General features: G+C 46.8%; 1 protein-coding gene across 1 annotated transcript in view; it reads left to right on the forward strand.

Annotated features, from left to right (window-relative positions):
• The first annotated feature begins 3607 nt into the window (after positions 1 to 3607).
• PDE9A (phosphodiesterase 9A) overlaps positions 3608 to 27372 on the forward strand; it is a 38891-nt gene continuing 15126 nt past the window's right edge. The window contains 10 exon segments of the mRNA XM_075176146.1: positions 3608 to 3715; positions 3717 to 3728; positions 5426 to 5496; positions 7298 to 7375; positions 7716 to 7759; positions 14751 to 14805; positions 15649 to 15719; positions 20352 to 20436; positions 24521 to 24602; positions 26938 to 27012. Of these exon segments, the coding sequence (XP_075032247.1) occupies positions 3608 to 3715; positions 3717 to 3728; positions 5426 to 5496; positions 7298 to 7375; positions 7716 to 7759; positions 14751 to 14805; positions 15649 to 15719; positions 20352 to 20436; positions 24521 to 24602; positions 26938 to 27012 (681 nt within the window).

Genomic DNA, 27372 nt, shown 5'->3' on the forward strand with positions numbered 1-27372 from the left:
TAAGGTCATTTGTGATCATTTTTTGAGGAAGACCTATTTGCTTACACATTTAGAAATATGAATTCCTTCCAGTGATTTCTACAGAGTGGTATCTAAAAGTTCTGGATCCTGCTTCATTTTGATATGGACAACAAAGACTGCTGGAGGAAAATCACAATGAAAAATTTCACATCAGCCTTCTGCCTTAGCAATTCAGAAATCCTCCGTGAAAGCTGCTGTTACAGAAGCAGCAACAATTTTCGCAGTCCCTGCAAGGTACATAACTGAGTTTTACCAGACTCTTTTCCGACACACTCTCCTCCAATCTCATTAGTGAAAGATTATCATTTTAGATTGTTTCAACTCCGCACTTTCAGCCCCGGCTCTGAACATTGCTCACTGAGCTGAACAGAAGACATCACCAAGTGCTAGAAGTCTTGAACACAGCAGGTTGAGACCAGCAAAAGAAAGTAGGACTGGAAACTGATGATAGGCTGGCTTGGAAAATATGTCTGCATTATTTACTTAGGAATTTTACTAGGGTAAAAGAAAAACCAAACACAAGTTAAATTCTTGGAAGAAAATCCAATTACCAACAGCAGATCAGAACAGGATAACATTCTGGACAGGGTTTACAGTTTACAGAGAGGATTAGCTGTTCTGAGGATCAAATATAGAACAGAAATTGGATTTGTAGGCTGTGTTTTTACCCATCCTATCTGAAAGCAAAATATAATGTGATTAGTTGTAAGCTGGTAGGTTGCAGAGTATATGCACTATGGTCCCTTAGTAATATCTCCATCACAACCCTTAATATTGAACTGCTCCTCTGAGTGGGAAAGCCAGCCAGAGTAGCAGGGCTCTTAACCCCTACTCTTTCTGAGAGGGCTTTTAAAATCCTTGTCCTTGAGCAGAGGTGGGTACTATGGATTAAGAGACAATGGCCCCTTATTTCAGAGGAAGATGTTTCAAAAAATGCAGAACTGTCACCAGGAAAGAAACCAGTGAGCTCTGGGCCAGGAACCAGGCATCCCCCTTGAGTCACGCTGTCCTATTTCGCAGTCACTGCATGCTTCATCAAAATATTATTTCCACTCCAAAAAGCCTCAGTTATTATTCATTCTACTTTCCCCCCCTTTGCTTCACGTTACTTTCCAAGGCAGGCAGACAGCATTCCCCACTTAAATCAAATGGCTGCTTCTTGGTCTTGATGGAGAGTTATTGAAATGATCAAGCGTTCAGGGAAGACCAGTATTCCTGTCATTTTTTTCTACACATGGTAGAAGTTTTCCTAACAGTAACAAGGACAGAAATATGAAATAATGTTAACTCTCAAATGGGGGAAATGAATTGTTTGCAGATGCTGCATAATTTTTGAGGAATACATTCTTTTTCCTCCTGGCACAAATCCAAGGGAGATGCAATTAACAGGGCTTATATGTGGCTGATTTTCGTCATGGCATTTAGTCATCAATCTGCAGGCTGAAGCAGAGGCCTCTGTTTCCCTTTCCCACGCGCTGTATCACCTCTCTGACTCTGCATACATGATTTTGGCTCTGCCTTCGCTTTCAGAAATGACATTGGCAAATGAGTGTCTTGTGTTGCCCGGTCTTGCAGAAGACTCTCATACCACCAGGCAATACTGGAGTCCCTGTGTCCACTCCTTCTCATAGGAGGTGCGTCAGGAGCTGCATCCCTGTTTTTTTTGGGCTGCGCTGACCTTCGCGACTATGCACTTTTTTGATGCGTATTATGGGGAAACCTGTCTGTGCCCTATACATGCATGATCTTAGCCCACTACCACAGCTGTAGAAACTGCTGTGGTCTCCTGCCTTTGGCCTCTGTTATGCTCCACAGCGAGGTCTCAGTCCTGTCCTAAGCAGTGATTTCTTCCATCACTGGGCATTAATGCAGAGAGTGAGGTGCTGTGAGACACATCGCAGCAGTGGCTTGCCGCCCAGGGATAGGAACAGGGACCTAAGCAAGACGATGACTGTGGGTCAGAGACAGCTGAGACAGGTTTGAAGGGAGATGAAGTCCCTCACTGCTGACTGTCGGTCTGGATCAGACCCACAAACAGTGCCAGAAAAGTATCATCATGGAGACCTGGGCTGAAGAGCAATGGCTTCAGGACATCTGCCCAAGTACAGACATCTTCACAGGACTGGGTAAGATGCTCGCTTCTCCACCCAGTGCCAACAGGGCTCCCTATCCTCAAAGCTGCAGGTTAACCATCTTCCCTGGTCGCAGGAGAAACCATGTGACCCATCTGGCTGAAGTATGGCTGCGAGCCAAATGCCACTGTATTGCCTTCATGGTGCTAATGTCCCTGTAACGATAATGGACTTTAGGCAAATAGGATTCCTATACTGTGCTGGAGCCATCGATAGTATGCAGTACTGTCCTCCTTCCAATCATATTCCATCAACACAACTGACATACATCAACTCTACTGGGAACATAAACCTGCAGGCAATAACAGGAACAATTGCATATTGCTGGGAAACATCTGAGGCTGGCTGCTTTGTTTCAGAACAGAAGGAAGTTGGTCAGAAAAGCTCAGCAGGTTGCAATAGAAGAAAACCTTAGTAACATCTGCTCTTTGATTAAAAAAAACCAACCAGCTGAGGACAACCATCCTGAGATGAGTATCAAAGTGCAGTGGATGATTCACAAATCCACTTCTAGCAAACTTAAGTAAAAATGCCAAGTGTGGAAAGCTAAAAAGCATGTATGGAGATAGCTCATAATCTAGGAAATAGTATCTACAGTCTTTGTATTGCTTCCCACTCTCTCACTATTACATGGAGTAAAGGAAGCATTAAAATTCATCCTCAATGCATTGAAAGCTCCTGCTGCTTTCTATGAGTCAGGCCGCCTTTCTTACCTTTAATGTTTTTTAATTTTTTTTTTTTTATCTTTTCCTCTCTTATCTGTCCCGGTCAATAATAATTGATTTCCAGAATAAGAAACCTCAATACCTGAAATAGCACTCCCAGCACATCACAAGCCTTTACCCTGTTTGGCCGCAATTAACATCATCTCCTCAGTTACTGCGTGTACCAGTTGTTGTACCCTCCAATACTCTGTCAGTCGATTTTAGCAGCTATCACTCCGGTAGGACGCTGTGTGTTCTGCTAGGAGTGGGGTTTCAGCCCTACCTGAATTCGATTGGCTATGTTTTATTGCTTTGATTGCTGCTGTGTTTTAATAACCAAGGGTCAATCACTGGGCAAAGCAGGCTTTTAAAACACACCCCTGCATTAATCCCACCCATTTCCCCAGCAGCCATTACTAACTACCTCAGCAATCAAGTGCCTTGATGTTTTATAAAGTAAAGATATTGCCTGGTATAATCTCAGCTGGGTTGGGAAATGGGAAAGGTGGGTGTGCACACACATATCAGTCACAGCCACCTCTTGAGGTGACCAATATCGCTCTCTTCACTACCACAAAACCCCTGACGCTTCCCTCAAGAGTAAGAGGGCTCCTGACTACCACTGAAAGCTGAGGTCTGAAGCCTTGCTTCAGCATCGGCTCAAGTGTCGGTGTGTTGCACAACAGGACTCAGCCAGGCTGGCCGGATCTTGCCGTTTTGTCCTGACTCTCCCGATACTTCAGGCTCGCCATGTCCCGAGCTGTGAGCAGGCATCAGCAATTCCTCGCTGGCAGAGCGTCCCGCAGGCTCTCCCATGGCTTCGCCATTGCCAGCGGCAGAGGTCCCGGTCAGCACCACACGACACCTCTGGGTGAGAGATTTCCCTGGGTGTCTGAAAGGCATCTTAGAAAAGGCGCATGGGAACCGTGTCATTGCAACGCTATTACGATTTAGGAATTAAAGCACTCAAAGACCAAGACTGCTGGAGTGAGGCTGCAGGCTGGTACCTACGTCTTTCGGAAGAGTCTTTAATTAGATGATGACACACTATTTTTCCAGCGTGGTCCTCACCTTGCGGAACACATGGGGCCTGCTCGACCGACCCCATCCAGGGAGGGTGGCGGCAGCCCCCGCTGCCTGTAGCCCCCGCTGCCCCCAGCCCCTGCCTCCTCCTGGAAGCACGAGGCAAGGCAGCGAAAACAAATCATTGGAAGGCCATCCCAGGTGACTTGTTCCTCATTTTCTGGGTCACCAGCCTTGAGGCTGATCTGCAGGCGTGCACATCCCGCCACGGACAGCAATGGAAACAGTGCCTGAGAATAGAGGATGCTACGGGTGGTCATGGTGGGGTGGAAAATAGCATTTCCAGCAAGGCACCCATAAGGAAAGGATACTTTTGACTTTGATCTCCCTGTGCCTCAGACCCCATCAGCAAAATATCACTTTCTTGCTCCTCCTGAGTTTTGCCATTAGGTCTTCACAAATCCCTTTGAGCTGCTGCATCCCGAATCCAGTTGCTCTGTAGCTATTTCTTCTTCAGGGGCGCGAGGGAGCTGAGCTCCAGCGCTGGCCAGGGAAGCTGCCCCGCTCCACACCACCACTGGCCCCCGCAGCCTGCAGCCGCCCTGTTAACACCAGCAGCCCCCAGACAAATCAGCCCCACCATCCGCTGTTATTCCTAGCTTTGAGAAGATAAGCTGGACCTGACTGCAATGAGGCATTTTATTTCCATGGCAGGTTCAAAGCCTCCACCATAGTCAATTAAAGGCACACAGAGGGGCTTTCTGCCCCCCACCCCAGCTGCAGAAGAGCTTCTCAACCGGGGAGCACCATCACCCACATGTCCTGATGGATGCAGGAGTCTTGGGGAAAATCGTGGCATGGGATCACGTCACTGAAGGCTGTATCACAACGGGATCAAGGGGATGTTGCATTCCCAGATCCATCGCTCGAACAGTCTTCTCCGCATAGGGACTGCCTGGCATGTGCGGAAGGGGAGGGCAAAGAAGAGGTTGGGGCATGGGAAGGTAACAGTGGCAAATTTTGTAATTCAAGGTCCGAGCTCTGACCTAACAGCAGGAACGATACAGCTTGATAGTTGGCAGGAAATCTGGCACAACCCGGGAGGAAAAAAAACCTTCTGTTCTGTTTAAAGCTAGCTTAAGCTGGTGTAGTCCAAAAAGCAGTACCCTTTTATACCATCCAAGGACCTCCCCGAATCTGGGCTGTTTTATTCCTAAATCTGGGCTCTTACATCCTTAAATTTGCAGTTGTTATCATCCTGCATTATGAGATACCTTTTGCTCTCAGTTCACATACATTATTGCTCTACTTCTGAACAGTGCAATTAGGTCTCCAGAGCTTACTTGCTTTATCGAAAAAAGCACAGGTATTAAACAGGAGTAGAGAAATATTCCAGCTCACAAGTCAAATCAGATAATTGAAGTGGTAGGATGAGCCTTAAAATTAGCCCAGTTCATACCTGAATAGAGTTCATATCTCACTGGGAACTAACCGTCCTTTCTCTTGTCTTCTATTATTTTCCCCTGCTGCTGTTTGGTATGGAAGGTGATCTTCAGTAAATATTGCAACTCCAAAGATATCATGGACCTCTTCTGCATTGCAACAGGGTTACCAAGGTAGGTCTCTCTTTTCATTTGTGACATTCATTTCACTTTTGTTCCTTTGCTTCTGGGGACAATTTAAAGCCAGGCCCCAAATGATTCATTTACCTGCTATTCAGGCTTCTCTCTCGTTCCAGTCTACTGGAAGAAGAAATTGGGGCAACCCAGAGAGCACCAGTTGGAAAAGCACACGAAGCTCTGGTAGGCATTGAGCCACCTCAGTGCCGCCTGCACCTGAGGAACAGAGTGGAATAGAGTAGAGCAGAAGAGATATAGTCTAAAAAAATAAAAGCAAGTGCAGAAGCCCAGCCCTGAGTGCACACTGGTAGGTGTGCGCCTACCAGTTATACCTCAGCACTACATTTTTGCCCATGTTGAGTGAAACGCAACCATCTGTTTAGAACCTGTTTTTAGGGAAAAATTTGGGGCCAATGATAAGGATTGCCACTAGGTGATAAGCTTTCTATGTACATACAGTACAGTCTAATTCCAGGTATGGGCTAGTCAAACACAAAGTACCCCAGCAGAACCATTTTATAGACTATAAATATCCCCAAATCCATTACCCAGGCCAAGTATTTCCTAATTTATGTTGTCCTGCAAAGTCCATGCATCTCTCCTGCTGTAATTTCCTGTAGGGTTTTTTTCCCTTACCTTCAACCTAGAGAGCAGGATCCAACTTAAGTGTCTGTGTGTTGAGAGGGATCCAGGATCAGGCGTAGGTGTGTGTCGGGGTGAGAAGGGCTGGCGCGTGGTGGAGGATGGCACAGTGTAGCTCTGCCTGTCCGGGGTGGTGGTGCAGGGGGAGGGAAGCCCCTTAGCCACATCTAGCAGGGGGCATCTGCTGTCTGCATACGGGCCTTGAGCAGCGCAGGCCAGATGCACAGCAGCATGCAATAAGCCACAGCCTTTACCTTTGCACATACAGGTTTACAATACAAAAAAAGCACAGGAAAAAATAAGCCAATCCTTTAAACATGGGTTTATTCATGACTCCAGCTCTGGGGATTGAAAGATAAAATTGTCTATATTGACTCAGAATTTGCATAAACTGCTGGACAGAATTAATGCCCTTTTCTGTTTATCCTGGCTGTTTCCTCCCATTTGACATTAGAGAGGTTAATAGCTCTCATTTGCCTATGATGTCAAATACCTCCACTCCATCACGTAGGAAACTCTGTTTAGCAGTTCTTATCATTCATGAACAGCGTGTTCACTGCGTATTTGTCATTTTATTTTCATCAGACGACTTCCAAAGAACTGTGCATTTCAACCAGGCTCCTGGAGCTGGAGTAAATCTCCAAGGTTTACATCTGAGCCTATGAGATCACACCTAGCACAGTATATAAAAAAAAAGGCCCCATATTCAGCAAGACATTTGTTTTGTTTGTTTTGGTAAAGAAGTAACTGGACAGTTTCAAGACATTCATAGCACCAGTAGTCATTTGTATAGTGTGAGTCAATACATAGCTGCCGAGTCAATGTATCACAAACATAGCTTTTTAATAAAAATTATTAGTTGATGAGTCAACAGAATACATGAGTTAGCAAGGAGCAAAGTCTGCTCTGAGATCAAAGATGATCACACTTAACATATTGCCAGAAACATCTCTGGTAATTGAAATGGGTGAAGCATCAAGCCTACCCCGTCCTGAGCTTTGACCCTTTCTGCGCCAAGGTAAAACGGGTCCGAGACAGGGCCAGGCCAGGCCAGGAGTGCTGCAGGAGAGAAGATGACTATGCACCATATGCAGCAGCACAGAATTTCAGCCAGCATTTCTAGGTCAAATAAACCTCTTTGAAACATGCTTTTCAGGAACACAACAATTTCCCTTTTGACGGCAGACAATTGTATGGTATCTATTGATCCGACAATGCCTGCAAACTCAGAGAGGTAAGCCTTGCTGCGACCTGCTCTTCAAAAATGGGGTCAAGCCCAAGGGAAGGGGTGGTAGTTGCCTGCAGATGCCTTTTGTGTGCCATGGGAGGCGAGCAGCTCCCTGGAGGGAGGGAGATGACAGCAAGAATTGCATGCTGGCTTATAACACTAATGCCTGATGGTTTTGAAGATTTTTGCTTGTTATTAAAATAGGAATAATCATCTGAGGAAAAAATACCACTTTTCAGTGTTTGATGTAGAACATCTGTTCCCATCCCACCCTGTTTGCTGTCAAATGTGAAATACAAACTGCTTTCCGAGTGTTGCTAACATCAACCTTCTCTGACTCTTCCAGGTCTCCATACAAAGTGATACCTGTTGCCACTGGGCAGCTCTCAGGTAAAACGACCCTTTTGAACTGAATTTACTAAAGCTGAATTTGCAAACATTTGCACGTGGAAATTGCGTGGCTATGATGCAAGAAAGAAAGATGATGGTGTCATGATTGTAGCTAGGGCAGAATAAGAAGCATTTGATCACAGTAATCTGGAGGAAAGCTAAAAAAAAGTCCCCAGATTTCAAAGTATTTGAGGGTGAGCTGGAATGTCTGGGTTCCAGGGGACTTTCACAGTGCTTAGCTCTGGTCTGACTCAGCACCACTGATGTCCTGGGGAAAGTCTCACATGGAGCAGTGTTTTTTTCAGGCAGCACGGATGATGTTTGAAAGCCCATCCTGCAGTGTTTTGTTAAACTTGTTCATCTCTCAGCAAAGCTCTGCTGGAAAGCTGAGCACAACATTTGAACCCCATGTTATTTCCAAATGGCTGAGGAGAGAGCATAATTTCTGTGGTGGGCATGGTAGCTCTAAGTATAATAAATATTTAAATACACCTGACAAGATTAAAGAAGTCCTGGATGAAAGAACACATCTGGAACACATTCCCCAGCGCACAGCACTGTTGTACTCCACAGGCAGGACTCAAGTGGCACTTTACCATTTCTCTTTGCCTGCCAGTGTCATTCTCAGGCCAGTAGCTCTCAGACACTGGAGCAGAGCATTTGCTTGGGGCAATTCCTGTAGAGCATCTGGCTCACAGTCTCTCTCATTTGTGCAGCTGCAGCATCTCCTGCCACTCGCTCCGAGGCAGCCTGAGCAAGAGCCCTGGCCTGTACACCGTGGAGCTATAGGGAGAGGCTGGCCGCTGAGGCAGGGGCTGCAGGAGGGTAGGAGATGTCAGCTGGGGACACAGTTTGGAGCAGTAAAATGAGAAGATAGGAGAGACAAGGGGCAAGAGGTTAAGATTATCTTGGAAACATAGACTGCACAGAAAGAACAGGAGGGAGCCAGAAAGTCTGAGGCTGGAAAAAGAGTTTGCAGGAACGGGTGAGGCTCTTGGATTAGGGGCCAAGGCAGTTTTGCTGGTCCCACCTTGTCTTCTTGCTTAGGCTCCTGTGTCACACAAGAAAACATAGTGTCCCACAGCGCTGCCTTTTTTTAGATGGGGAAGCGGAGGGAACTAAAGCTACTCTCTGAGGTACCCATGTCCGCTGCAGCAGAAACATCTGCAGGAAAAGGGCACAGCAAGGCAGTGTAGGAGGGTGTGCGGGGGCGACGGAGAGGCAACAGTGGGGAGCTTGTGCATGCAGAGAGCAAAGATGAATGGAGAGCAATAAGAACAAAGAAGCTAGGAAACAGGAAAGAACTTTATCACAGTAAGATTTGTTACGAGCCATAAACAGGTCCATGTCAGTGATCGCCACTGTTGCCAGAAGGAGGTAGTCAAAGCTGAGGGATGAACATGACTGCTACGGGAAAAGAAGCTGTCTCTTCATTGTAACAAACTCTGCTGGAACAGCATCACTGTTCTGTCCAGGAGTACAATATTTGCGTTATCAGATCAGAAAAGGTGGGGTCTTAACTGGAGCGTGTATCTCTGTGTACTAGCTGGCGTGGGTAACCAATAGCCATTTGCCCCAAGATGGAGAAAGACCAGCAAACAGGGCTGGCAGGGCTGGAAAAGGGCAAGAAAAATTCTGGCGGTAGGTTGCCAAAGCATAAGACAGAGTCTGCTATGGAAAGAGGAGGAAAGTTGAACTGAGTGTGATGGAACTAATGTTCCTTGGTATCTGTTTCTCTTTCACATGGGTTGTCATTAATCTTAAGCATTCCTGACATTTTGCTGAGAGTAGGAAGAATAAACAGAGTGGGAAATTGTTCCTCTTCATTAAAAGAAAAAAAAACAGCTCTGTTCTACTCTTCACTTCTTAAATAACTCTGCCTGCGTGATTCTGTTTCCCAAAGCAACTTGTCCAAATACATGCCAAAAAAAGGGGTCACTCCAATTTTCACAGCAGTGGGAGGTAATGCACCTCTTTTCAGCAGTATCCCAGGCAGCTGGAAAAGAGTGACGCACGCTTCAGCGGAACAAAGAACTGTAAAAGGTGGGACTGGAAAATACGATCCTTTGGGAGGAAAATATAAGCAGTGGCTTTTATCCAGCAGAGGAGATATCCACCGGAGTCCTGCTAAGAAAGCGTTCTTCATTTCCTGGCCATAGTCATGGGAGAGGGTTGGAATTAAAAAAAATTATTATTCCAGTGAGCGTCCGTTGGATGCAGCGGCGATTGCCGTATCACCGCGGGGTCAACTGTCTGCAAGGCAAAGGCGGGGGCCCCGCTGGCCGGCTCTGAGCCTGTGGGACCATTGCATCACGTGCTGTCCCTCCTCCCACGGCCCTGGACCAGAAGGCGCGCAGCTATCCCAGCAGAGCATCAAACCCCCCGTGCTAAACCCTTCCTTCTCTCCGGGGTGTTTGAACTCCCAAGCCCATCGAACGGGCCTCTTCTCTCTCCCGACAGAGGAAAGGCTCTGGTCTGCATCCTTGCAGTGGAACGGGCTCAAAACTCACAAACTGATGGCTGTGTTGTGGCTGTAATTAGTAGGGTTCAGGCACTCTGCAATATTGCCGGAGACGCCAATTAAATGAACAAATCCTATTAGCAGCACACTCTTGAGAAACAAAATTGAAGTCTGTTACATTTCTGACAGTGCAGAGAAAGGAGCTATTGTGGAGCTCATGTGAGCCTGATCCACTGCGGTCTTAAATGGGGGGGAAACATCTGCAGGGGCTTTCCTTCCACTCCAAAGCTAGGGCAGCAAGGCAGACAGGCGGCTGAACGAGCCCTGAAAGATCTCACCAGGGATGTGACCTGAAAGAGCGTGACACGTGCCGAGCTCAGCCCCAGCTCTCTCTGCACCTCTGTCTCTAACTTGTTCTGGTGGGTCCTTCAACACAAGCATCCCCCATCCCTGGGCAAACGGGAGAGGAAACCCAAAGAGAGCAGTGCCCGATGGGGACGCAGGCCAGCAGGCGGGGAGAGCTCGCCACCTGTCACTCCTTGCTCAGCAGCCTCAGCGCCGGGGAACCCCGCCAGCGTCAGTGCCGCTTGGCCAGGCTGAGGCCGTAGGCAGTGTCTTCGCCTCCCATTTCACTCGCTGTTTGGTTATTTGCCTTTTCAAGTAACAAGCTATCAAGCACAACAGAGGAAAACCCACGGTCTCTCCCCAGGGATATCGGCTTGCAGCGGGAGAGCTAGCTCGACCAAGACCTGTGTAGCTGCCTGCTAGAAGGCCCACATCTGAATCGGTGCTGGCCCTGCCTGGCCCGCCGCTGAGCCCACCAACAACACGTGCGGCTGCACCAGAGGTCTCCAGGGACGGCTTTTTTCCCCTGAATGATTAAACACACAAGATCTTGTGCAGATTGATATTGGTAAAGTGACAGAAGCCTGTCACTGCGTCTAAATTTTCTCATTCTGGGATCTCTCTCTTCTCCTTTTGGAGGCATATTCACGCTCGCATCTCGGGCAAGAGGGAAAAGGCAGAGACTGTGAGAGAAAAACACCCTCCTGCCTGCTGCTCCTTACACGCATCCCACGTGGATGCGTGCATCGGGATGGGGGCAACTGCTCAACTGCTTCAGGATTGCTCACATAAGCAGGGACTTGCATGCGGTAGCCCAAATTAACCTGAGCTGTCAAGCGAATTTGGCGCTCGATATGACGTGATTCACGAATGTGGGCTTGGACTTGAAGCACACCCCTTCCTGAGGCTTTTGTCCACCTGACTGTTTGTTTTTTAAATTCCTCTGACTGCCCAGATCCAAACAAACTGCAGAAAGGGAAATACAGACAGGAGCCCAAGCCAGAGGTACAGGCACACATGCCTGACACCGGCAGGGAAAGGCAGACGCCCACGTCCTCGCGGCCTTGCTTGGCCACAGCAGAAAAGACGGGGGGAAACCAACCCACCCACAACCCCACTTGCACCTTGTTGAGGCTGGCAGGATGGTGAAGGGAGCCAGGGAGGGCGGGAGGATGGAGGTGGCTCCCCGGCCGTGATCTCGGCATGTAAGATGGGAGAGGAAGAGTCACTGCCAAGCAGGGCGGTGTAAAGCAGAGGGTGCATGCCAGTGGGTTATAAACCATCTGTGTCAGTGCAAGCATAACCTGAGCTGCCCCAGCGTGTACCTAGTCCCTGTCTGGCAGGGAAGGTGCGTGCTTGCTGCCAGCCTCCGATGCGGCCGCGGCAGGAGATGCAGGAAAAAGTGCTACTGCCATATTCCCCCGCACCTGCTTTCTGCCCAGACCTGCTGGAGACGGGGCTGCCAGGAGGGAGGACAAAATGGCTCCTTGCTCTGTGATGCCCCGGCCAAGCTCCCTGCTGAGCTTGGCAGGGGCCAGCAGGTGAGGAGCTGAAGTCCCTGTGCCCGCAGTGAGCACGGGAATGAGCCGGGGGAAGCCCGGGGAGGCCTGAGCTGGTCTGTCCCCTGCCCGGCGTTATGCTATTGCAGCATCTTCTGGAGGGGGTTTTTCTAATTTTCATTTGTCAGCTCTAAAACACCCTGCGTATTGTGCAAAAATCTGACTTGCTGAACACCTGCATTTGCAAACGTTGCACATTCACAGTGCCGGCGGGGGGGTGAGCTGAGAAGAGGGTTGCTGTTGGCTTTTGGGTTGCTGCAGGCAGGAGCTGGCAACCCTCGGCAAGGTGCACGGATTGCATCTGCCCATGCTACGTGCAGTAGGATTTCCTTTTCCCAGAGGAAATCGCAGCAAAACAAATGAAGCAACTGAGGGAAAAGGTAGCTGCGTGCACCTGGGGTATCAGCCCTGCCCAGAGGTATATAAAAAAAAGACGACAGAGGGTAATGAAGGGAGTAAAAGGACACCTAGCCTTCCTGTTTTACAAAGGAGTGGGCAAGCGAGACTAAATGGTGTTGGCTCAATGTCTCATTTTCTTCAGAATCAGGGGTTAGCAGAGGTCTTCCCCTCGGAAAGGAACAGGGCAGAGAAATGGATCTTTGTCTCTTTAAGATGAGATGAACTGCCACTCTTAGTCATATATCTTTACTGCACCCTAGGGTTATAAAAACATACATCTTCATTTTAAAAGTCTTTTATTACATCCATAAACATCAGATTGCAGCTGAGTGTTCCCTGGATGAGAATGTCCTAGTATTCCAAGTGAGTTTTGACAGGGGGAGGGAGTGAAAGTAAGATTGTTTTTTTTTTTTACTGGAACGGTGTTTATAGGGAACTTGTCAGTCTCTGGCATGCTACAGCCACTGTCAGAGAGCTGAGCGGCACCGAAGTGAGAGGACACGGGTTTCTCTGCTTATTCTCACTGTTGGACTCGGGTACCATCCCAGGTGCTGCATACGGTAAGCTTTCCTCCTGTCTTAAATAGGACGCAGTGTTTGCTTTGTTTCAGCGCTTGGGTTTTCAAATGGGTTTTGTGAGAAAACTGAAAAATGGGTCTCTCTGCAAAGAACTAATCTCTTCATTTGCTCTGCTAGCGACTCCGCTGGGAGTCGGATCGCAGCAAAAAAAAAAAAAAAGAGGGAATTAGATCTGAGACTTTCAGAGCACAGAGTGCTCGCTCCAGTTTAGAGACACGGGGGTAACAGCCAAATTGTTTTGACCAGAAAAGTGAATGATCTTGACAACTATTTCTGACATCTCTAATACCTGAGGAATTGCAAATCCTTTCAACAGGTACAAGAGCTATTATTTAGAAATACGTTCTAAATGCTGGGCTGTATTTCTGATGTGTTTTGCCTGGATGATTGCATTCATGAGGCATCGTGCTCCCTCAGGCAAGTGCAAGAAGTAGCTTCAGAAATGCCATCGGGGTATTTCTACATAGGGTATAAATAGGTGTTCTGTAATCTGCAGTGTGTATATGAGAGCATGCAATCTTTCCGCTCTTTGAGCATGAGAAACCAAGAGTACATCCACATTGCAGGCATGAGAATGACTGCAGCACTGTGCAGTTTAAATTAGCTGGTGGGGGAAATTGGGAGCAATCTCGAAACAGCAGCTCACGGCTCAGCAAAGGTGATTTATGCTTCCCCTGTCTGTGTGAACAGACCGAAAGATGGCAAAACATTGCTATCATACTTCTTTTCCCTTCCTAAAGTGTACTGTCCCTCGAAATCTAGGGTCTTGTTTTAAGGACTCATTTGCTTTTCCCTGCTTCAGCGATTGCAATCCTGTGATGGCCTCGGGAAGGGGCTAGGGCTTCACCCGGCTGACTTTCCCGAGCCGGCTGAAGTGTCTGAGCGCTGGAGTTGGCAGTGGGAGGCGGGGAACTACCGGCGCGGGTGCTCCCGGCGTGAGTGCTTCCAGCGCGGCCGCTGCCACAGCAGCTCAGGCAGCGATGGGATCCCCACAGCGGCTCTGTCCAACTTATGTTCTCAAGGGAAAAGGGGTTGGGAAACTTGTGCCCTGCTGTGTCCATCCCACGAACCAGGAAGGGTGGACCTCATTCTGCAGGGACATTCACTTTGGCATCTCACGTTTGCCTGAAGTTTATGCATAGCGTTATGATCCTTACGAATTTGCACTAAAATATTGGTCTCCAGGATAACGTCCCAGTGTAAATCTGAAAGGCAAGCTGGGTTTTCTGGTGTTCATAAGCTGTTGCGTGGTTTGTGGGCACTCTGGCACAGTGTGCTAATGGTGTAGAGGCAGTCCTTGTGAGCCAGACCTTTAAAAAGCGGACGGCGATTCTGGGTGTCCCACCCAAGAAATGTGAAAGGGGTCTCCTTTCCAGAGAGTGCTGCCTTAAAACAAGCCACCTCTCAGAGACCCAGCACCCCCAAAAAAAAATTCTGAGGAACCTTGACTGTAATCTGTAGGCAGAGGAAGGCAGGTGAGATGAGGAGTCATTCCCAAATGCTGTCGCTGTTCAAAGGACCAGAATGACTTTTTGGCTAAATGCCTGATCGTCAGAGCTGGAAGTCTGGGAAGGCCACTTTGCACGGGGGTTGAGAGTGTCTTCTTTCCTGTGTCGTTTTCTGTTATTTCTCCCTCCTTTTTTTTTCAGAGAAAGAAGAATTGTTACAGAATTTATTGGGACAGATTGCTGAGCAGTTCTCGAGGTAAGAAGCTGAACATCATTATTAATTTAAAATGCTATTTCTTTTATCAGCCTGAAGTGAAATTTTCACAAGAGGCAGATGGGCATTTAAGATGTCTTTCAAATCCCACTCCTCCTGCCAAATTTAGGCCTGGTACACGTTATTTCCTGCCAACAGCAATACAGTATCTTAAACCTATTAATAACCTATCGCTATTTTGGCGATTATCTTTAATCTAAAAAGGAGATAAAGTATGAAATATAAATGTTCTTATTGTGCTCCTGCCCTCTTAGGAAGCAAAAGAAAAGCTTCTTTGCTGAACAGTCAAAATCATCTGATTTGTTTCATTTTTCCCTTTATCACCCAACCATGTCTCTTCTCTGAGAGGATTTCTGAACATCTGTATAGCTGTTTAATTCATTCCAGCTGTTTTCAATAAGACAGATCAATCCCACCGCAGCTCAGCAAATCACCAGCATAACTCAAAAGGAGGAGGGCTTCAGAGTGTGCAAACACCAAGATGCTGCTGTTAGGCGAAGCATTATCAATTTAACTTTGCTTCCCTAGGGGGTACAATAACAAGTCACTGCGGAGAGAGGGGGTAATGAAGTGTTGCAGAGCCACAGTACGTTCCCAGGGCCATAAAAAAATCATTTGTTGTTAATTTTTCTGAAAGTTAAACTCGGGTGTATTTTCTGCCCAAACTTTAGCATTTCCATGGAAAATTTTCTTTTCCTTATGGCAATCGCCATTGGACTGATCAGTCCTCTGAAAAGTGTAAACATTTCTAGCAAAAGTCTTTTGCAGCTAGGGTAGAAACGGCACTAAATGTATAACATTAATACATGAGGGTTTTCTTTTCAGGGTTTTTAAAATCAATGAGCTGAAAACGGAAGTAGCTAATCACTTGGCAATGCTGGAGAAAAAGGTTGAATGTGAGTGTCCCTTTATTCGTATCACAGCGGGAACCGGTGCCTCAGAACCTCCCCCCTGCCTCGCTGCCCCTGTTGAATCCCTGCTCCATCCCGCTCCGCACAGCCCCTCTGCTTTCTCCAGTCGCTCATAATTTGGCCGGCCTTGAGCCCGAAAGCCCGCAGGCCAGCCCGGGGTGAGGCGTGGGGAAGGCGGGTGCCCGTGCTGGCACCGACTGGCAGGCGGGGCTGGGGAGGGACGCCTGGCTTCACAGGCAGCCGGAGCACCCCGGCCGGCTCCCCTTTGAGGGGCCGTTGAGCCCCCCGCTGAGCTTTGGGCCGGGGGATATGTCCTCCTGCTACCACGTCCCCGCGGCAGAGGGTCTCCACTGCCCACCTCCCTGTCCCCCACCTGCAAGCCTCCGGCCTGCCCTCCCACGCCCCACCATGCCCCAGCCCCGTCCCCCTGTCACCTCCCCTGCACCCAGCAGTGACCCCCTTGCCTCTGCACAGGCACTCCCTGCAAAACACCGTCCCCTCACACACCTGGGCCCTAGCGCTCGCTGCTGCGTTTTGTAATTAATTAGAGGGTAATGCAGCTGCCTGCCTTCTACTTTAAGTTGGATGTTTGCACAGGTCAAACACGTTGTCCTGCAGAAAGACCTTCTCCTTTCAGAAATGCATTTACTGCGTATTAAGCGGTCGGGTCGGTCCTTACTGCTGAGTGGGGCCCAGTGCCAGCACTGAGACCTGACGGTATTTCTGCTAAGCGTCATGTCGCACACCTCCCTCTGCCGAGAAAGGCCGTTCCCCGCAGCACGCGGGCATGCTACGCGTGCAGCACAAATACAGCGTGAACACTGAAGCCTCCATAAACAGGCGCGTAGCATGTGCTGAAGTACAACCGGAGGGTACGTCTCGTTGTCTCGCGAGGCAGTAATTTCTGGGCTGCAGATACGGGGGTTCACCCCTCGCTGGCCATATTGCCTGGCAGACTGGTAGGCAGCATCCATCTCCTCGCTTGTTCAGTGTGTTAACAGTAACACAACCGTATTCAGTTACTGTGCAACAACCAAGTTAAGTTCCTCTGGTCAAAGAGCTCTTTTTCTGGTTTTTTTTTGCATCTGATTTGTTGTTTTTCAGTATATTATGCAGAACACAGACCCCAGAAAGGCAGAGAAGGGGTATGAATAAGGCACTGTTGCACACCACCATTTTGACACCAAAGGCCACATCCTCGCTGATACGCAGCATTTAAGTCAGGAGCAGGCAGAGTCTTCCCCAGCATCACAGCTGCAGCAAGTGCTTTCGCACTAGAGCTGGCTGGAAAAAAAAAGTTTCTGGTTCATGGAAGAAGTTGTTTTCTTGAAATTTCCCCTGACCAGAAGCTACCTTGACCCTGCAGCTGCTCAGCGAGACTGATGCCTTTGTCAGCAGGGAGAGGAAAAAATGTCCTTATTCAAAGAGCAGCTGCAGGGGAACCTCTCCCAGAGGCCACCCCAGCCGCAGGCTCCCGGGCCGGTGGGAGACCTCTGGTGACATCCATGGCAGGGGGCACCCTGCAGCATGCCTGCCCCCAGCATAGACGTATGCAAGGAGCCCGGGTAGCAACCCCTCCCAGTCTGCTTAGCTGCAGTTTACCCGAGGCTCCACTGATTTATTCTTTTGTCCGAAAGAAAAAAAAGAAAGGGGAAAAAAAAAGAAAAATTAGCTTAGTCACTCTGCATTTTTTGTGAAACTTCTGACCAACTCCAGTCCTCGGGGCTAAGTGCCATGGACCAGAGCAGATGAGGCAAGTGTTCCTGTGGGTCTTGTTATCCCCTTGGCAGCCCAGGCAAGCAACTACCCCAGCCAGCCAGGGGCTGCTTTCGGGCACTGGCTCTCTCCGGTGACCCCCTGGGACTCCCGGCTGCACCCTGCACACACTCTGCCTTTCAGCACTGGCAGCCCACGGCAGCGGAGGAAGATAAGAAAGATTTGCATGCTGCTGCCCGTGGGGAAGAGTTGTGCAGTTGCACTCTCCGGCTCTTTATTGCTGGTTTAGGGAAGGCAGCATACCCAGAGCTGCCGTGCCGTGCAGGTGAACCGAATTCACTGATCCCCAGATGAGGCTTCTTTCTGTAAGTGGGTCTCGCCGCTGATGGAAATAGCAGCAGATGTAGCAATCTGCTGCCATTCTGCCTGAGCGCTCGCGATCCTGTCTCCAGCAGCCTCAGCCTGTGGGAAGGAGCTCCCTTCTGTCTACAAGTCCCCTGTCTACAAGTGCACCCATCTGCTCGAAATTTGCAACAGAGCCAAATCCGCATCATTCTGAAATAATCCCAGGCTTTCATGTTTAAAAAGCAAAACTGTGAGGGGAAGGGAGTGTCCAACCTCCCTACTTGAGCTGGGCTCCCAGAGGTTGCTTTAAGAGCCGTGTTTCAGTGCTGGATTCAGCCCAAGGATTTCTTTGGACAGCACAGGGTCTTTTCAGAAGGTATTTCTTACTACAGAAAAATATAATAGGCCCTTAACAAGTGCACATGACAAGGTCATTTATCATTTGTGAGCCAAATGTGAAAAGAATTGTGCTTTTGTTTTGCCTTTTCTACTACCTCCTTCGGAGATCCCTTTTCCACCACCTTCACATGTGATCTCCAGGATTTCTTCCCCAGAGGGGATGTGTGTGTGGGGATAAGTGTTCATGACAGTGCTACATCTGCACCTCACATAAAATGTTCTCAGCATCTTTCCTGTTACTGTTTAGAGACCACATCACAGAAATGTGTTTTCAAGGAGCCAAATCTTTTAACTGATTTTTAAATCCCATCTAAAGCTTGTGACTTCCCCTTGGAAAATGCATCCACACGGGGCAAGCAGTGGGAATGCTTTGTCCTGTGGCTTGACTTACTCTACTCCAGTGTTCGCACAGCAGCCCACACATATATAAGGAAGCTGGCAAAAAGCCTTTACAATTTGTAAGCATCTCACACCTACCTTAAGAAAATAATTATGTAAATTCTCTGCTCCCCTGGAGATGTTTTGGAATAAAACTAAAGAGACACAATACAAAAATACTCAGAGCTGCCATTTTGCACCATAACTCCTCTTCTCTCTGCCTGTCCCACTACCCTGTCGGTCTGATAACTCTGCTTTGTTCCTACTGCTTCGAATAGGCACTGGCCACCATTTAGACAGCTTGGCAAATGGGCTACCCACGAACTTCTCCTGGATGAATGCACTGAGGTGGTACACAGCAGTGCATAGCAGCAGCTGCAGCTGATCATCGCAGTTGAACCGAGTACCCGAAAAAGTGCAGCCAGATATCCAGAATAAAGATATTGAATAAGCAGGACGGCATCTTGCCTGTATCATCACATTGTGATCACCCAAACAAATTGCTTGTAACAATGCTAGGCAAAAAAAGCATTAATCTGGAAATGGGATTTTTAAGTGAAGGGTATCCCTGTAATCAAGCATAAATCAAAACCCTTTCCCTTTCCACTCTTAATATGTGACACTTTGGACTCAATTCATACACCTCTCTGTTTTTCCCCTTTCCCAGTTCCAAAAGCAATCTTTGTTGTTACCAGCATAATGAAAAAAAAACTGAGGTCTCAGCTTATCTACAGAGTTGTGCCCTTCCAAGGCAGTTTTTTATCACTTACATGCTACCCTCCAGATAAGTGTGATTTTGACTATTATTTTCTAAGAAAGTGACTGAATACTGATTGTACGATTGCACATTCCCTTGAGTCCCCTGAACCACAGCTTGTCCTTGCAAACAATGAGTTCAGTAGACAAATGAGCTGTGAAATGATTACATATGAATGACATGTACTTAATAAATGGTGTTGCATTATGTCCTTGAGCACGCTGATAGTTCAACGAGAGGGAAAGAAAAGGGAGAATATTCTCATACTTGCACTCCGTTAGGTTCTCACGGCTACGTGGAATGAAGTGCATTGCTGCATAAACAGGCAATCAAACTTTTTGCCTTGTGGCTCTCATAATTACATACAGAAGGGGAATATAGGATTTTTTATGCCGCATGCAGAAATAACCTTTGATTACAAAATCGACTGGCAAAAGTGACAGATCTTCAATACCTAAAAAAAAATTAAATCAATCATCATAACAAAACTTTTCAACATTTCTCTCTCTCTCCTGCACTCTCACTTTGGTTTCTCTGTATCTAGCAATGCCTCTCAGAGCTCCTTAATGCTCTGCGTGAACTTTCAAATTAAAACCTTTTATCCTAATGGGAATTCTAATCCTACCGGGACGTGTTTGCCTAGCTGCGCTTATCATCCCATCACGGGAGGGTTTTTTTTTGCTCAGGATTTCCTTTGATTCGTGTTCTACAGCAGAGAAGTGAAGGCACCAGAACAGCTGACTGCTGCTAACAATCGTGGAAAAGCTGAGACGTTATAGCCGTTCTGTGAATTAAAATACTGTAATTATTATCTAAAATTGGCAGCAGAGAATTCCTATGGGTTTTCAAGATATATCGCTTTGGCAGCACCTGCATATGTGAGAACCGGGGGAGACTGTAAGCGCTTGCTGGCTCACTGGATAACCCCACTGTTAAAGCCCTTTGAAATTTTGCACAATTGTGAAACGAGATCCTTCGACTTTCGCCATGGTAACACCCCTGTTGTTTTCCTGTGTTGACAGTGGAAGGCCTGAAAGTAGTGGAGATTGAGAAATGCAAGAGCGACATTAAAAAGATGAGGGAGGAAATGGCAGCAAGAAGCAGTAGGTAAGTTCTGCTTTGGACCTAACCAAAGAAATAAGCATCTGGTTTCAAACCCTAATGCAACGTTTCCGCAGAATTGAGTTACCTTCTGGGCTTAGAAGTAAAGGAGCAAGGAAACCAATAACCATTAAGAACAGTGGCTTTAATTTAACGTTTGAAGGTCTATAGCCATTCATTTGTTAAAATAGCTCAGGCCGCGGGAACAGAGAAAAAGGTCTTGTAACAGAGAGATATTTTTCACCATACAGAACGGGAATTCTTCATCCAGATTTACTAGCAGAGAGGGAAAGGGAAAAGAACTTGTGCAAAGTGCGGTGTTTGGTTGGGAACCAGCTAATGATCAAATCAGCTCCAATATATTCTGGAAAAATATCAAATAAATACGTAGCAGCTCTTCTAATTATGATCTCACGCTACTATAAAACATCCATTTCAATTTCAACAAGAAATTGGGAATTTACTTTCTAATTCAAGGGCTCACTGTATTGTGAAGCTTGGTTTTGCTGTAATTAAAACAACAGCAGAAAAAATTGCATTTTGTACAGTACGCAGTCTCAGCTGGAAAGTCTGGCCCTGTGTCACTAAAATACCTCGTTAGGACAAGCAAATCATCACTGTGAGATTATGAATACTTCTGGGAAGGTTGCTGAAGAAGGATATACCGCGTTGTTCAAAGTGTGGGTGAAGGGGATTTTTCTCAGCAAATACAACTATGCTATCTTGACAGCCTCTCTCTTTTTCTTCATTTGGGGTCAAATTCTCTGACCTTTAATCAAAGCTATTTCCTATTGAGGGTAATAGGAGATTTGCTAAAGGAGTTAGGCTTTATAATCACTCACTTTTACAAATTTTCCTATTCAAGCATGTCAGGAGGCACGGTGTTAATACATTCCTATAAAGAAAAGGCCAAACTCAGCTGTGATACTAGCATAAATGCAGAGTAACATTATTAACCTCAGATCTGCTCCAGATATATACCCGTAGGATGGATTGCAATTTGGCCTGGGGCTTGAATCATTTCTTGTTCAGATGTGTGAGGAATTCTCATTAGAAAAATCAGAGCTCAGATTGGCAGCAAACACAAAAACACACATGCTAATTTGTGCTGGATGTGATGTGAATAACGTGTGTGCCCATGCATGTGTCTTTACTTTTCTGCGACTGTTGTGGGGAGCTGGGAGAGCTGCGTTTACAAGCATAGTGGCGCACAGGCAGATAGGGAATTAAAATCAAAAAAAGCAGTTATGGCAACTTCACATTCACCCAGTTGCCGCCACACACATCAGGAAGTACGAGACTGTCCCAGCAGCAGCCATAACTCATTCCTGTCCCAGGCCTTGTCACCTTACAATCTATATTTTGTAGTATAAACAGCAACCTGTTAACAAGAAAAACAGGAATGGGGAGTGCTGCATCTGCCCAGTGCAGCTGGCTCCAGCGGAGGTGTAGTCTTTGCCGAGGGCTTCTAGTGGGATATGACAGCCGCCAAAAGCCAGAGACCAGCATGATGCTGGAAAGCTGTGGTAAAGATGGGTGCGGTGCTCAGCAGTAGGTAGTGCTGGGCTCAGACACCCAAGCTAGCTTGCTCCAAGCTTGCACTGCATAGCTGCTTTAGCTGAAGCAGGACCCTAACTCACTCTGCTCAGCATCACTTTGTGCTGTATCGATGTGGCAGCTACCTGTCACAGCTCTTCTTGGTTGCCTTGAGCTGTGTCCTCCTCCTCCCGGCTGCACAAAAGCTCCTCCTCCGTGCACAAAATTCTGCCCATGATTACCTGTACCCTAAGGGCTTGGGTCTCAAAGCAGCAGCTAGACGTGGCCAGGTTCAGCGTATAACCAGGGGTGCCTACAAGTCATCTCTTTTTGCTATAAGAGTGAGGAGAGGATGGTCCTTGGTGGCTGGCCATTAAGAGGGAACCCATCAGGAGCTGCTGAGGAATGAGCTGTCGTTCCCTATTCGCGAGCGAGTGTGGCTCCGCAGGAGCCGTGCCACTAGCCCGCAGTGACCCCAGTCTAGGGGTGCTTCACCCCAGAGCAGCTGAGCAAGCTCTCTCCCATTGGCGTGAGATACGTGCATGCTGTGGGACGGGACAGAGGCATCCCAGGGCAAATGGAAATGGTTTTGCTTCTATTTAGACTTGTCATCCCTTGTGCAATGTCATTTGCTAGATAATGCGTTACAGCTGCAATTAGAGATCACATCTAAATTTAATTAATGTATATAAGTATGTGTGAGTGTGTATATTCCTTCAGTAATATCACAGAGTACACAGCTGTATTCTGTATGTTTAGATACTCTTACATTTGCTGTTACGTTACCAAACGACAGAGTAAGGATGAACAGCTAAGTTTATAAAAATAATCACACGCAGTGAATTGTGCATCTCTCCTCTTCAGAAGAGCAAAGCAGCCCCACTTGCAAACCCTCAGATTGCTTTTTTTGCTAGTCTGCTTTTTGCACTCACCACTGGCAGATGCTAATAACGTTATAGTGTCATTTAAAATCATGATCATCTGCAGATACAGTTTTACATTTGTAAAGGTCTGATGCATCCTGGCTCTGGTGTGTTCCCCAGTGTGGCAGGATGAAGGCTTCGATGTCTTACTACAGCTGTGAATTACAGATAGTTGGCTGACCCTCAGCTAACCCTGGCAGCCAGTTCCAATTAGGGCAAGGAATGCCCCAATCTCACTATTTTTATCCTACTAATACCTCTCACAGTCGCGTTTTGAGGAAACAGCTTTAGAAACGATTAAGACAGCTTTTCACCAACTGAGAGTCTGCTTAAACAGGGCAGGAAAAGGCAGCTGGTTGAAGCCAGCTGACCACCATGAACTATAAGAAGACATAACTTTCACAGGATTCAGACAACACCATCAGAAATTATAGCAGACATCAATGTTAAGAGGAGAAAAGAAAAGAGACTGCGACCAATTCCCAACAGAGAAGAGAAGCACTAAAAAGAGACACAACACAGAATATGTGAAATTAATTAAAAAAGGGACAAATGAAGTTAATGGAATACTTTGGTTGGCTTCTTTGGGGGGGTTCTTTTAGCTTTATTTGGCAGAACGCTTTAAAAATGAGAAATTATAATCCAAACGTTAGGACTATAAGGATAAATACAAAATGCAAGCAGATCAACATTGCATGAGAGTTATTAAAGTCCATGTGACCAACTACCTGGGGAACACGTGTTGAATTAAAGTATTAAAGAATTAAAGTGGGTGATACCACAGAGCTCTCAGTTTTATTGTGCCACCTGTGGCTGTAAGGCAAGAAACTGCTCTCACACTGCAATGCAGCAACCTAGATGTTCTGCAAAAGCTGTAAGGCTGGTGTGCACCTCCTGCCGTCATGGTCCTCTGCTCAGATGGGATAGCATCAGCTTGGCTCTTCCACATGCAGAGGAAGGAAGAGTAGCTAACAGGCAGTGGGTGCTGGTGTTAATAATCAGGCAAGTGTTAATTACCTGTAATTGCTGGCAACGGCTCCCTTCCTCCAGGACCAGGGAGCTGAGCAGACTGCTGAGCCTGTGCCTCACTGCTGTTGTCCTGCCTGAAGGGCAGCAGGCAAGATGGTCATGCCATCAAAATGGATGGTCTTACCCAAGCTTTTACGGAGGCTTGGAGCTGGGCTGCAATAAGCCATGGGCTCAGTGGGTGCCTATACCAGTAAATGAGCACAGGCGTGCCAGTGTCCATACTTGGCGTGGCCTCAGTCACGGCTCTGCTGTCCTCGGACAACTATGCCTGCCACAGACAGCAAACTGCTCGCTGAAAGGAAAGTTACTTCGTTTAAATAGAAGTGATTGGGTATCCATGGCTACTTGTCTGAAGACAGACGCTCTTCGCTTGAATTCAAATAGATGGAGAATGGGCGACACGGGTGTTGCACAAGGGGAGAAAATCCTAAAGAGGATCGCACTTTTAAAACATTTGAGCAACACCACATTAGAAAGGGAGAGGTTGGGGAAAAGCGTAATTCTCCAAGTGATGCCTACCAAGAGACCAGAGTACTTCTGCCATTTTTTGAGGCACTGCGGTTCTGTTCCCACAGTGTTAAGAGCTGAATATTTCATTTCAGGACTAACTGTCCCTGCAAGTACAGCTTTTTGGATGAAAACAAGAGACCGACTCCCCGGCGGGATGTACCATCCTACCCAAAGGTACCACGCAATGCTTGCTTTTCCCAGAATCCTATCGTGCGCTTGCCATCCTGAAAAGTGCTGGTTTACAATGCATGATTCCCTAGCCATCTACCTCCTACTTATTCTAAACCCAGGGCCTGATCCAAAATCCCTGGAAGCTAATGGAAAAAGCTGTCATTGCCTGCAGTGGCTTAAAGTTGGATCCTCCGTATTCTTTAATACTTGAAAGCTCATTAGTGTTTTAAATGTTAATGAACATTTTGCATTCATCAACGTTTAACACTCTTTTTTCTAATTATATTTGTTTATTCTCCATGCTCGTAGCAAGCAATCAAAAATAGCCTATAATGTTGTACTCTAATTGAAAATAGTGCTGCTGCCTGTTTTCTCCTAATGGATTATTTTTTAATTTAAAAAGTAATTTCTGGAGATGCTTCACCTAGGGAAACAAAAAGAAAATGCGACATTGGATTCTCTCTAGAATGATTCATTGTCTCTGTAAAAATCAGTTAGTGTATTTACTAGAGCGCGCAGAAGAAAAATGTCTACTGGGCAAGTACAAGTACAAATGCACAGTGATGAATGAGGCTGAAACCATGAAGCATAGAGGATCTTTGGTCCTAGCACCGACAGTCTTTGCACACAGGAATTATTCAAAGCTACCAGGTTATGTCTGCTCAGTGCTCGCCTCACACCTTGACAAAACACCAGCTCACACACGTGCAAATCATAGTTTAACAGTGGGGATTTGCCTGCACACATCAAAGCTGGCTGAGCTGCTCTCAAGTTCACGTGGTCCGGTGTGATGCAGGTGTATGATACGGACATGCATCCCGGCATATTCGTCTTCAGAGTAACAGATTATAAATTCTGCTCTTTATTCTGCTCTGCCTAGCAAAAGTGACCTCTAGGTCTCTGAAGCAGACATCGTGAGACTTACATTTCTTTTAATTAACTTTTGCTCAAGAGGCTTGTGCTCCTGACACTAACACATGTTTTCACAAAACACATCAGTTTTAAAAATTATTTTTTCCCTTTATAAGTATATATGTCAGATCAACCTTTGATCTACTGCTATGATATTAAAAACTTGAATTAACAACAAGTGCAACGAAGAGTTGTACTGACTGACTGCAGTAAACTGGTAGTCTGTGTCGTCCCCAGACCAAAGTTCATAGGAGTTTTGGTTTCAGAAATTCGGGTTCTGTTTGATAGATTTGCAAAATTTGTTATCTGTTGTCAAGTGCTGGATTTGTCCAATGTCAGTGAGGCTAGGAAGTGATGAGTACACTGAAAGAAGATGTCATTACAACACTGTTATCAAACAAAAAATCCGTACTGCTAATTCACAGGTTTCTTGCAGAACGTCATATTAAATGTACATTATATAGGCAAATGCAAAAATCATTGCCTTCTCAAGAAGGAAAATCAATCTTCAGTGTTATTCTTTTTTGGACTAAGTATCAACAATTTGATGGCTCAGAAAATTTCATTCACCTGCTCAGTACAGTAAGGCTAAACTAATTAGAGATAGCCATGGTAAATGGGCCAATTAAAGCTACAAGGTTTTCATGTCCCAGAAAGACTCTGATCAATAGGGTCTCAAAAATATGATTCAGTACAGTCCAGATCTCCCCTGGCCTTTTAACCCTCCACATTCCTTTGTTTTTTCATTTTGTATACAAATCATAACTGGCCGATGAACTTGATTTTGTTTTAAGCCTCTGAGTGTAACGATAAAAAATCACTTCAATCTTGCAGGCTGACAGCCAATTTGAAAATGTAGGCGTTCTTGAAAAAATACTCAAAATGAGAGCATCAATCATCTGAAAGTAAATATATCATACCCACCAGCTAATTTAACACTATAAGCACAGAGACTTCACACCATCCAGCCATGACTGGCTGCACTGAATGTTGCTGATGCTCTGCAGGCAGTGGAACCAGTGCAGCCGGGGATGGATCTGTGCCCTGTACCCCTTACATCCCCTTGCTGGATCTACCCGCAACCCCGTCCATAACACCTCCACTTTCCTCGCTTTTCTCCCAAACCCTCCTGCTCCATAAGGATCTCCACCGATCAGCGGCCTGCCAGCTGGTGCCGTGGCAGGCAGCGAGCTGCCCGGGAGCTTGCTGCCCACCAGCCATGGGCATCCTGGTGTGACCACGAGCAGCCGGTGGGGAGGGAAAGAAGAGTTGGGCAGGCAGAGGGAGAGATCAGTTGCTCTATCCTTGGGAAGTATGGCTAAACCCCACGTGAATGGGACCCCAGGAGTCCCAGGCACATGCCGACGGCAGGTCCTACGCCAGGGCAGGGGACACTCACTTACACGGACTGCCTTTTTGTCTGCAGTACATGCTCTCCCAGGAGACCATAGAAGCGCTTCGGAAACCAACCTTTGACGTCTGGCTGTGGGAGCCCAACGAGGTAAGGATGCCATGATAGCTGGGTTAGCACTCTTTCTGAGAGCCGACAAGGCCAGAAAAGCCCTTTGAGATGGTCTGCAGGGTTTTTCCCCTTTTCTGCCCCTTAATCTTTATATTTTTTTTTATTTTCACGTCACACCAGAATACAGTACTTTTTCCCTACAGATTCCCTACAGATTAACAAATCAGAATGCTGATTATCATAACCTGATTCCTCTTTATTTTTTCTTTAATCTCTTCCTAGTAACGTCCCACAACATTACTATCATTACTGCCACATGAGTTCTTTCCTGTGATTTTATCTGAACAAATCGATCCCTAGCAAAGTGTATACTTAAGCACGTCATCAATAACTCTGCTC

Source organism: Calonectris borealis, chromosome 1 (genome assembly GCF_964195595.1).
Source record: "Calonectris borealis chromosome 1, bCalBor7.hap1.2, whole genome shotgun sequence".
NCBI classification, from domain to species: domain Eukaryota; kingdom Metazoa; phylum Chordata; class Aves; order Procellariiformes; family Procellariidae; genus Calonectris; species Calonectris borealis.